The sequence below is a fragment of the Theropithecus gelada genome, chromosome 6 (genome assembly GCF_003255815.1).
Source record: "Theropithecus gelada isolate Dixy chromosome 6, Tgel_1.0, whole genome shotgun sequence".
In the NCBI taxonomy this organism is placed as follows: domain Eukaryota; kingdom Metazoa; phylum Chordata; class Mammalia; order Primates; family Cercopithecidae; genus Theropithecus; species Theropithecus gelada.
The window spans coordinates 128,579,394-128,591,940 of NC_037673.1; the positions used below are offsets into that span (position 1 = coordinate 128,579,394).

The 12,547-nt window shown below is 39.8% G+C and overlaps 1 protein-coding gene and 1 long non-coding RNA gene across 10 annotated transcripts in view; one reads left to right on the top strand and one right to left on the bottom strand.

Moving 5' to 3' along the window:
- The first annotated feature begins 1,851 nt into the window (after nt 1–1,851).
- On the top strand, nt 1,852–9,713 carry LOC112625720. The gene is made up of 3 exons (XR_003119758.1): nt 1,852–2,063; nt 4,246–4,322; nt 9,171–9,713. It is a non-coding gene; the product is annotated as an uncharacterized LOC112625720 (long non-coding RNA).
- The window catches only part of P4HA2 (prolyl 4-hydroxylase subunit alpha 2), a 103,166-nt gene continuing 100,135 nt past the window's right edge, over nt 9,517–12,547 (bottom strand). For all 9 annotated transcript variants that reach the window (XM_025386925.1, XM_025386927.1, XM_025386932.1 and 6 more), the window contains 3 exons: nt 12,314–12,382; nt 11,826–11,922; nt 9,517–9,990 (listed from right to left, as the gene is read on the bottom strand). In XM_025386925.1, the coding sequence (XP_025242710.1) occupies nt 9,920–9,990; nt 11,826–11,922; nt 12,314–12,382 (237 nt within the window). In that variant the 3' untranslated portion in view covers nt 9,517–9,919. The remainder of the gene's footprint in view (nt 9,991–11,825; nt 11,923–12,313; nt 12,383–12,547) is intronic.

Consider the following 12,547-nt stretch of genomic DNA (forward strand, 5'->3'; position numbering starts at 1 on the left):
GCAGAGGGAGCTGGGGAGGGGGTCATGGCAGTGGGGAATATGCTTGCTCCTCTGCCCTCAGATGGAGTGAGGCTGCTGTGTTCTCCTAGACCTGGTAAGGACTGGACACACCTACAGGCTGGACAGTGTGACACAGAAGCCATGTGACTTCCCGTGTGTGCACTTCAGTCATCCGCATAACCAGCAATCAAAGGGGCAAGATGGTGTTGCTACAACAGTTACATTGTACCAAGAAGCAGGGAGCTTTTTCAACCATGTAAGATAATTATTTTTAGAATTACCAGATATTATACAAAATGCCCAGTTAAATTTCAGATAAGCAACAAACTTTTTAGTATGCATATATTCTATGCAAAAAATATTTGTTATTCATCTAAAGTTAAACTGGGTGTTACTTGTATTTTCATTTGCTGAATCTGGCAAATCTAATATTGGAGTCAAAATGCCAAGTTTGGAAACTTAAGAGCAGTGCTGTGCCAAACCATATTGAAACCTGAGGCAAAATGAAAAATGTATGCTCCTTATGTACGTTTTCATGTTTTTGTTAATTTTTACACATTAAATTCGTTGATAATATTGAAAGGTGGTATCTTAAAACTCACATTAAATTTAAATATTTTATACCAATGACTTTAATGGAAGCAAACTGATCAATAAAATTGTCAAAATCTACTCCTCTTGACTAAGTGATGATCTTAAATAATTTTTAATTAACTTCAGGATTTTGCAGGATACCATGGTGCATTGGTCTGTTCTTGCATTGCCATAAATACCTGCAAATGGGTAATTTATAAAGAAAAGAGGCTTATTGGCTCGTGGTTCTGCAGGCTATACAGGAAGTGTAGCAGCTTCCACTTCTGGAGAGGCCTCAGGAAACTACGAATCATGGCTGAAGGCAAAGGGGAAGCAAACACATCTTACATGGCTGGAGAAGGAGCAAGAGCAAGAGAACAAGACAGCAAGAGAGAGAGAGAGAGAGCGGAGGTGCTACATTTTCTTTTTGAGACAGGTCTCTGTCACGCAGGCTGGTGTGCAGTGGCACAGTCTCGGCTTACTGCAGCCTCCACTTCCTGGGCTCAGGCAATTCTCCAAACTCAGCCTCCTGAGTAGCTGGGACTACAGGAGTGAGCCACTATGCCTAGTTAATTTTTGTAGTTTTTGTAGAGATGAGGTTTCACCATATTGCCTAGGCTGGTCTTGAACTCCTGAGCTCAAAGCGATCTGTCCGCCTCAGTCTCCCAAAGTGTATACACACTTTCAAATAACCGGATCTCATGATAACTATCAAGAGAACAGCACCAAGGGGATGGTGCTAAACCATTCATGAAGGACCACCTCCATGATATGATCTAATCACCGACTACCAGGCCCCATGGCCAACATTGAAGATTACAATTTGACATGAGATTTGGTGGGGCCACAGATTCAAACTATATCACACTGTGACTGGTATTGTTTAAAAATTCTCAGGACCATTTTGAAATTTAGGTAAGACTGCATGAAGAAAAATTTGCAAATCAGTTTTAGAGGATACAAACATCATGATTTTATACTACAAATGTGAACAAAAGTTATCTGGAAGAAAGGGACTTTATTCCAGTGAATAGTTTGCAAACTAAGGAGTCCAACACATCATTCAGTGTAAAAGGAAGGTGTGGTCCAAAGAAGAAAGGAAGGGTTCTAGCTTTATAGCAAAAGTTCCTGCCCTGGTTCCCAATCAGGGTCATTGATACAAATGAGATGGAAATACAGTTCTGATTGGTTGATACAGCTGAGCAGCAAGGGAGGTGGGCTGTGATTGGTTGGTTCAGGTGAGCTCTGAAAGTTCCAAAGTTAGAGGTATGGGTTTTCAGGGAACTCAGAATAGGTGTGTTGCCTCTAGTCACCAAATGGCTTCTTGGCTCTGCTTTATATTTAGGCCCAGTCAGCCACTTGAGATCCATCTTGAAGGACTGGCTCTTTCAGGGTCACATTTGTTCATGCAGACTATTGATGTTGCATGCTATTTACCCCTATTTCAGATGAAATTGCCACAGGATTTAAATCATTGGACTATTTAAGAGGTAAGTCAAGCCAATGGCTGCTTTTTGTTAATCAGATGTATTCGTAGAAAATTTCTCCAAGTAAAAATACAAAAATACTTCATTTGATTTTTCATATCTCCATCTCTAGGACATCTGTAATCTCTTTAATTTCTATTCAACAAACACTTTTCCCACAATAATTGATATGCTCATTCAGTAATTTGTACATTTCTGATTTTTCTTTAAGTATATTCATATCTCTTTTAAAGTTTTACTTTAACCAAACATAATTTTAAGTTACTTTCTCTCATTTGTTATAAGCAAAGAAATAGGCCTTTTATTAAGCATGCAGTTTTGTATATAGTCTTTTTTTTCATAAACCTTTTTCTACTAAGTTTAAAATATCATCCCACATAGACAAGTTACATGAAAAATTGTAATCTGTTCACACCAAGATGGTTCCTATTTTAGGATATTGTGTCATTTTATGTTCTTTTAATATTTGACAAACATATTTGTGTGAAGTACCTTGATCATATTTGACTTTCATGCCTCTCAGGATTTGTTTTTAATGTAGTTTTTAGAACAAGCATAACATTCCACTGCTCAATGAATTCATAAAAGATTATGTATCATTTGTACATACTAAAAAGATTGTATTTGAATTCACAGAAGCAGCATTTTTGCACAGATTATGAACTTATTTGGCATAACCATTTTAGGGGAAAATAATTTTAGGAAACAAATATATACCTGCTGTATTTGTCCAATTATATCCATGGCCTCAAAGATATTTTATGTCAATATCTTTTTTCAATTTATTAATAATTTCATAAAAGAGCCTATATCCCTTTTTCTCAAAATAAAAACTTCTAGTGTTATGACATTATTCTTAGACAAACATACTTAATAATCAGATACATTTGTTCAAGATGGGCTATATCTGATGTACAAAGAGTAAGGAAAAGTATTTTGCTTTAGTCTCAATAGTGTATCAGATCTAACATGATTTCCTAGTAGTTTTATGTGTTCTCCCAAAATTCATGTTAAAGTCCTAACCCAATATGTGACTGTATTTGGAGACAAGACATTAAAGACATAATTAAAGTAAAATGAGTTAATATGTGCAGACTTTAATCCGATATGACATAGTCAACACACAGACCAAGGGGTGACCATCTGCAAGCCAGGTAGGGAGGCCTCAGAAGAAACACAACCTGTTGACACCTTGATTCTAGACATCTAGCCTTTAAAACTGTAATAAAACAAATTTCTTTTGTTTGATCCACCCATTCTGTGGTAGTTTGTTATGGTAGCCCTAGCAAATTATATACATTACAAATTCATTTTGAATTCTATTAGACAAATAAGACACAAATTCCTTTTAATGATTAGCTACATCAACATTATAGTGATTAATTCAACTAAATTAAGTAACATAACATTTGTGTTTTTAACTTTTAGAAGCAACTTACCATGGCTACTAAAATAATGTCCAAAGTATAACTGATCAGTAGTTGGGAGGCGAAAGGGTGTATGATACTTAATTCTATGTGTCAACTTGGCTAGACAATAGTGATCATTTGTTTGGCAAAATTCTAGTTTAGATCTTCATCTCACCATCTTAGTTTTAACCAAACAAAAAAATTACGTTGCCAGGCAAAGAGAGGACTATACAAAATATAACTATCAAAAAATGGCAAAAGCAGGGGGAGATACCATGAGAGATAGTGAATATAAACTAAATGATCATCTCTCAAATTTCTGAAGTGGAAAAATCAAGGAACAGCATTTTATAAGCATTTTATAGCTAGAAAAAAATTAAAATAAAGATAATTTGAAAAGGTTCCTCTAGGAAGGGGGACTAGGAGTGGGCAGTAAGATGGGACAGGAACTATTTAGGGTAATTTCCTTTGTCCCTTATTTTTAAGCCATGTGCATGTATTTTAAATTAGGATAGCACAGTAAACAAATTCCTGCTCTTACTTCAAGACCTAGCTCTAACGGTGCCTACTGTAGTGCCAACTTCTTGTTAAAGTAGAACTTCACTCTACTGTGCTCCTCAAGCACATTCTCTGTTATCAGACTTCTCACATTTCACACATCTATTTATGAGTCCCTTCCATTGCTCAGAATTCTTTAAAGGTAAAGACAGTCCTTATGTTTCCCCATCAAATCTTTAATAACTGTTAAATGCATAAAAATACAAATTTTGCTTTAGAGCAAAGGCTTTTGGAAGCTGCCAGTTTCATTGCCAGGTCCTCCACTTACCAGCAATGAGACTTCATGTGACCTCAGGTATATTACCTAACCTTTCTGACATTCTGCTTATTTATTCATTCTGAAAAGTTGCTGAATGCAATAACAGACTGTATCATCCCTAGCACAGTACCAAATGCATAATGAAACGCTCAATAACTCTTTGCTGCCCTAGTGAACATATTAATGCCAAGCTAAATAAATAAGGATTGCTGAAAGCAATGCCCTGTCTCTAAACTAGAAGTTATCCCGTTTGTTCCCAGGACCATGCTGGGATTGACAGGCAGACATAAACATATAATAAGATTCTTTAATGGCTGATTCCATGCTTAATGTGAGAAATGCTCAAGATGAGTGTGGAGCATCTTATTATACTAGATAACAAAGGAAGATAACAAAGATAAGGTTTTCTGTATCAGTATTTTATAATAAATTTTGTTTTGTTTTGTTTTGTTTTGTTTAGAGAGACGGAGTCTCTCTCTGTCACCCAGGCTGGAGTGCAGTGGCGCAATCTCGGCTCACTGCAAGCTCCGCCTCCCGGGTTCACGCCATTCTCCTGCCTCAGCCTCCCGAGTAGCTGGGACTACAGGCGCCCGCCACCTCGCCCGGCTAGTTTTTTGTAGTTTTTAGTAGAGACGGGGTTTCACCGTGTTAGCCAGGATGGTCTTGATCTCCTTACCTCGTGATCCGCCCGTCTCGGCCTCCCAAAGTGCTGGGATTACAGGCTTGAGCCACCGCACCCGGCCAATAAAAATAATTTTTAAAAAGATGAATAGGCGACTTCTACTTCCAAGATAGAATAGCTTATGGTATACCAATTTTCATTCCTAAATGAATAAAGCTGAATAAAATCTCTTAAAATTGTTGGAAGACATCAATGAATTGCTGAAGCAAAAGGAGTTTGAGCATCAAGATCCTGAAGAACGATAAATCTTGTGGGTGAGCCAAAAGTTCGTAGTCTCTTTTATCCTTAAATAATTTACTGGCTGGGCGCGGTGGCTCACGCCTGTAATCCCAGCACTTTGGGAGGCCAAGGTGGGCGGATCACGAGGTCAGGAGATAGAGACCATCCTGGCTAACACAGTGAAACCCTGTCTCTACTAAAAAATACAAAAAATTAGCTGGGCGTGGTGGCAGGCGCCCGTAGTCGCAGCTACTTGGGAGGTTGAGGCAGAAGAATGGCGTGAACCTGGGAGGCCAAGCTTGCAGTGAGCCCAGATCACGCCACTGCACTCCAGCCTGAGCGACAGGGCCGGACACCATCTCAAAAAACATATAATAATAATAATAATAATAATTTACTGATTGTAGCCATGGGGTAAGAATGAGGATCCAGAGCAATGGGCAACTACTAAGAAGCAGAGAAACCAAAAGAATTTTTGACAGTGTCAAGGGGCATTGAAAAACCAAAATTAGCCAGTAGTTTCTCAGAATATTGAATAAGAGGGAGGAGTGGAGAACTTGGCCAGACACTCAGCCTGTTTACCCAGTGAGGCATTTTCTGAATTCTGATGCTGTGCAGAATGGAAGGCTAAGAAGGTAAGCAAAAAATATCTGCTTAGATTAAAAAATTCAAATTCTTTGAAAAGGAGGATAAATTTTTTGGGCCGAGTCTGGTACTGAGAAGACAAGAACTGGAGCTGAGGAACTGCCAGTGGGAACAGATCCAGTGCACACACTAGGCTCTCAATTAGAAAATCTTGGAGGACTACATCCTATACCAGGGGAAATAAGGGTAAACCAGAGGTAGAGTCTTAAGAAAACTACCACCCAGTCTAGTCAGCTCAGATCCTTACTGGATTAAGGTGATTGATCCCCATTCTGCACAGTAGAGGAAAGGGTGAGTCCTTTGTGCAGGAGGTTATCCATCCAGAGGCTCTACAATTTGTCATACACATTCAATCAAAAATTACCAGGCATATCAACAGAGTGGACCAAACGACCAGAAACTAAGGAGGGAAAAAGACAATAGAAAGAGAGCCATAGAAAATCAAAATCATGGCGTTATCAGACAAAAAATTTCACACAACTGATTTATCAGTCCGAGAAAAACACAGAGAAAACAAGACAGATTCTCCAGAGAATTAAAATCCATTAAAAGGACATGAATGGGCCAGCCACAGTGGCTCATGCCCATAATCCCAACACTTTGGGAGGCCGAGGCGGGTGGATCACTTGAGGTCAGGAATTCGAGACCAGCCTGGTCAACATGACAAAACCCTATCTCTACTAAAAATACAAAAATTAGCTGGGCGTGGTGGCACATGCCTGTAATCCCAACTACTTGGGAGGCTAAGGTGGGAAAATTGCTTGAACCTGGGAGGCAGAGGTTGCAGTGAGCTGAAATCCCGCCACTGCACTCCAGCCTGGGTGACAGAGGAAGACTCCATCTCAAGAAAAAAAAAAAAAAAAAAAAAGACATGAATGGATATTTTAGAACTGAGAAATATATTTTAAAAAAAATGAAATTAAGAACTCAGTAGATGGGTTTAGCAGCAAAAGTAATAAATGAATTCCAAGACAGATCAATAGAAAATATCTAGTCTGAAACACAAGGAAAAAAGCATGAGACACACAGAATAGGAGATATATAGAGCACTATGAAAAGTTCTAACATTCAGATTACTGAAGTCTCAGAGCAGATAGAGAAAAAATGGGACAGAAACAATATTTGAAGATATAATGTCTGAGAAATTTCCAAAATTGATCAGACGTCAACCCAGAAATTCAAGAAGCTAAATGCCAAGCAGGAAAAGAAAAAGAAACCCACACTAAGTACACCATAGTAAAACTACTGAAAACCAAAAAGAAAAAAAGTCTTTAAAGCAGCCAGGTGGGGGCAAAGTTACCTTCAAAAGAACAACAAAGGACCAGATAGCGACTTTTCAACAGAAATGGTATAAGCCAGAAAACAAAGAAATCTTTAAAGTCCTTAAACAAAGACTCCTGGATGCACTCGATAGAAGACAGAATTAGTGAACTTTGTACAAAACAAGTATAAAATTCTCCCCAAATATAGCATAGATATAAAAATATGAAAGATTTAAGAGATAATATCATGATATGATCCAACTTACAATTAATCAGTTACAGAAGAAACAGACAATGCTGAAAGAGAAAATCATTTAATTTTCCAAAATTGATTAAAGATACCATTGTACAAATTCAAGAAGGCAAAAAAGTCTCAAACAGGAAAAGAAAAACCTAGTGTGCCAGTCATGTTTCTGTTCTCAGCTGCAAACTCATCCTTGTAGTCTCTACTGTTCTACTGTAGCTGCCACTCTGTAAACTACATTTCCCAGATTCCCTCCCTTATCAGCTGGCTTCCTGTTAGGGTCTACCCATGGAAGCCACTAGAGGGAGATTATATGACAGTAGATAGCAATTGCCTTAGAGCCAGTGGTTTTTTGCATGAGACAATTTTATATATTAAGCCCTTGAGATTTGGGGATTATTTATTACTATAGCAAAAGCCCATCCTATCCTAATAAAATATGCAAAAAATTAAAAGTAGACCTTTACACTTCATACCATATATAAAGATAAAATTAATGACAAAGACTATATAGCTTTCAGAAGAGAACACAGGAAACATCCTCATGATCTTGGGGTTTCTCAAATAAGACATAAAAAACATAAAAAGAAAAAGCTTGATAGATTTGACATAAAAATTAAAAGCTGTTTATCAAAAGACAAAAAATAGTAAAAAGACAAACCACAGAAGATATTTGCAAAATATATAACAAAGAGCTTGTGTACATATTTTAAAATTTCTATGAATCAAAAAGAAGACTTGAAGAAACCTAATAACTAATAACATGAAAAGCTGTTCAACATTATCAACAATGTTAAAATAGACACTATACATGTACTGTCTTAGGTAAAGCTGCTATAATAAAATACCATACATTGAATTAAAAACATTGATTTCTCATGGTTATGGAAACTGAAAAGTCCAAGATCAAGATGCTAGTAGGTTTATTTCTAGTGAGAGCCCCCTGGTTCATAGGCATCTTCTTGCTGTGTGTTCGCATGGCAGAAAGAGAGCTAGAGTTCTCTGGGATCTCTTCATAAGGTCACTAATCCCACTCATGTGGGCTCCAGGCTTATGACCTAATTACCTCCCAAAGGCTCCACATCCTAATATCATCACATTGGGGGTTAAGATTTCAACATATGAATTTGGGCAGAGGGGACACAAACATTTAGTCCGTAACATACCAAGCTAGCTAAAATGCAAAAGTATGAAAATACTAGATATTGGAAAAGGTTAGAGTAATAAGAACTCTCATTTACTCCTGGTGAGAATGTGTATAATGACCTTGGAATACATTATTTAGCAAAGTTGGAACACCATTAAGACTCCGCATTTCCACTCCTACATATATATCCTACAGAAATATGTGTTTATATGTATAGCAGGAATCATGTATAAAAATGTTTATCACAGCATTATTCACAATATACAAAGACTGAAACCAATTCCAATGTTTATCAGCAGCATACTGGCTGTATTATGGTATAGTCCTACAATAAACATTAACAAAACTGTACTATAAAGATTAAAACAAACTACAGCTACACGACATGGATGAATCTTAAAACAATGTTGAACAAAAGAAGTCACATACCCAAGAATATTTACTCTGATTCTATTAGTAGAAGTTCAAAATCAGGGAAAACAGAATAACTACTTATTTAGGGATGTAATCATGGATGGTAAAACTATAAGGACAAGCAAAGGAACGAGTACCACACATCACTAGACAATGGTTATCTCCAAAGTGCTGGGGGCAGTGAAGGAGATGTGATCTAGGAGGGGTTCCCAAGGGGCTCCTGAGGTACTGACTTGAAAACGTTCTCTTCTCTAACTTGGTGTTGACACAGGTGCTCCTGCTCACCTTCATTTTTTTTTAAGTATACATCTATGTATCATGAACAATTCTTATCTCAAAATTTAAAAATAAATTATACATTATAACAGCATTACAATCATGAACACGTGTGCTATGTTCTCTGGGAGACAAAGAGAAATTATTTACCCTACTTTCCAGAAAAGGACACTGACACTTAGAGGAGACACAAGTGTTGAAACCAGGTCTCAAATCCAAGACCCAAGATGTTTTGTTACTAAAGCATTCATGATCCAGACTCTGCCTGCATGGAGGCGATGCACAGGAAGTGATGAACCTGGTAAAAGCTTCCAGTCTTAAAAATACTCCAAGTAAGGCTCTTTAAGGCTTCTCGCAGGGACATTTTATTTTTTGGTTAAAGCCACAATAGATAGAAATGCCATAAAAACAAACATGTAAACAAGGTATCAGAACTTTGGTTCATTGAAACATCTCACATCTAAAACACCTGAGGTACAAAGGCACCTTGCTAGGTGCTAGACAGCTAACTCTGCTGCAGCCACTTTGATCCTGGTCTTGGGGCCAGGGATGGCACAGGCTGAACGGAAGGGCTGGGACTTCAGTCACACAGGACTCGCCCTAGTATGGTCTCCCTCTGCTCCAGACATTCATTTCTCCAAAAACCAGCCTGATAGAAACTGGAACATACAAAGGTGTCTGTCACATTGAACTTGAAGATGACATGGGCTGCAGGACCAGGAAGGGGAAGGACAGAAAAGGATGTCAGTCAACTTCTGTTGATCCACAAGGTCTCAAGAACTCCTGTCCTCGTTCATGGAACCACTTATTGGAGACTGTGAAAAGAAAGCAAGCATGTTACAATCCTATTGGTCAGTTTAGTAGCCTGAATGAATGACTCCTTCATGATGACCCCTGCACTGTGCCCTGGAATCAGACACAAATAAGACAAGACATGATCTCAGGCCTCAATTTGCTAATGAATTGGTGAGGAAGACACATGTAAACAGGTAAGTGTATGAAATTCTGCCAGTGGGACAAGATACATGTGTGCAGGTTGCCATGGGAATAGCACCAAAGAGCATCTAATCATGCCCTTTGATGCCCATGACCTTCGATGCCCTTTGGCTCTATTCCCATAGCAACATGCACACATTTCTTGCTCTTAGAGAGAAGAGGAAATCCTAGGGCTAGAATATAAAGTTAAATAGAAGTTATCCTGGGAAGAAGAATGACATACCCAGATGGTTCTCTCACCAAGAGGGTCCCAGGAGTGACAACAGGATGAGAAAGTAATCAAGGCAGGAGCCACCCTGACGCGTGTTGAGGACTCAAGAAGCCTAACATTACTGGGAGGTGGCAGGTGGAAACTGAGAGGTAGGATGTGAGGAAGAGGAAGCCTGTCAGCATTGCAGAGGGCTTTGATGTTAACCTCAGGAGCTGTGGACCAGCAGATCTAGTCTGTATGCCGTGGGCACAAGAGCAGCAGAGTGCCGCCAGCACTGTCACCCCATGCCATATCTTCAAAAACACAGGAACCATGATTCTGTTCCTCACAGACTCTCTCATAATGAATCAAAATTTTATTTCAATGCACTACCGAAGTCACAGAGCTTTTAAAATATAAAGTAATACACGTAATTCATTGAAAAAAATAAAATTGTCACAAGGCTTATAATGATAAACAGCAATCTCCGAAGCTTCTCCTTCCCATCCCTAATCCCCACTCCCAGGGAACATTAAACTCCTCTAGCTGTTTCTTCTGATATTTAACTTCATTTTTCTAGGTAACATGCTTTTAGTTCTATTCCGTAACTTTCAACTTTGAAATTCTTTTATTCTACCCCTAAAACATATACTTATCCCCTCCCATCTTTCTGGTACAGGTAAATCACAAGTTTTAGTTAAAGTAATACTCAGTGTGTACATAATTATATCATGTAAGTGTTATGCCTGAGCCATCCAGTAGTTTATACTTATCTCTTGTACAACTTTTTTTTCCCTGAATTCAGCAACTGCCTTGTTTTCTTTTTCATTTGCTTAATTATCTGCGAACCCATCACTATTTATCTTCAAAACTCTCCAAGGGGGCTACACACTCATCTCCTTAACAAACACTTCCTGTCACATCCTGGTTTAAGCCTCTCCGAGGCTCACACAACTGCTCCCAGGATAAAGCTCAAGCTTGAGCCTCTGCAGTTTGGTCCCAGCCTCCAGCCTCATCTCCTGGCCCCTGTGCCACAGGTCTCCCTTTCTTCAAGTGACAAGGAAGCCTGTCCCCACACCCATATGCTGGTTTTAGCCTGTGCCTCCATCCATATGGGCCTTGTTCGCCTGAGACACTCTTTCCCCTCACTGCTTCCAGCTCTCCACTCTGCTCCCCCAGAAGCCTTGCCAGAGGGTCCTGGACCTATGGTGCTTATGCAGCTGTTCGTCCTGAGGCCTTCTTCAGCTCCCTGTGTATCTCCGAGTGTTTCCAACCAGCTGCCTTGGCATTTACCAGGTGCATGGACATGACATGGCTGGATGGTAGTAACAGCAGAAAAAAAGCTAAGAAGGGAGACAATCTCTGCAATTTGGCAGCAGTTATCTCCCAGCTCAGAATCTAAGGCCAGTAAGCAAAGCCCAAGCTGAGGCCACCAACACCAACACCACCCCTTAAGACACTCACCCCACTTGCAGCCCACAAGCACAGGGCAGGCAGCGTGTCTTGTTCGGTAGTCACCTTCCCCGCTCCGCAAGAGGTTGTACCAGAACACAGCTGTACCCTGGGAAAGAGATTGGTCTTTTCAGAACACATTCTTAGAGACTGTGCTCAGGGACCTGACCTCAAGCATCATAGAAGCTCTGCCCTGAGCAGAAACACCCTCATTTCCCTATGGACGGGGGACAGGGCTCTGGGACTCCAGCAACAGAGACTTTTCCCAGAAAGCACCTACCTTTCTGGAGTAGAAGTCTGGGAACTCACCCGCCCCTGAAGGGGCTTCCCTCCCTGTGCCTTCTTCCCAGGGAGAAGCTGGGGCTACAAGGTCAGACTCCAGGTGGGCTAAGGCACATCACAATGACAATCAGGCAGGCCAGGTAATGGTACTGGGGGACATGGACAAAGTAAAGTCTGAGCCTTGCTTCAACCTCTGACCCATAAGAATCAGAACTTACCTTCTTAGGCCAAATTGCAGCCCCCAGATCAGGGAAGACGGTGGCACCACCAGCTTCTACATCACTCATCTGGAAATATAACACATAGAGCTTGGTCCTCCTAAGCAAGGCTCTCAGAGCAACTGAGCCACAAAGGACATGACAAAGTGTACAAATCACCCCCCTCTGAGCATCAGTGACACTGCTTGGAGTCTGCTCCATGGCCAGCCCTTTAGCCAAGAAAGGTTTTCCCAT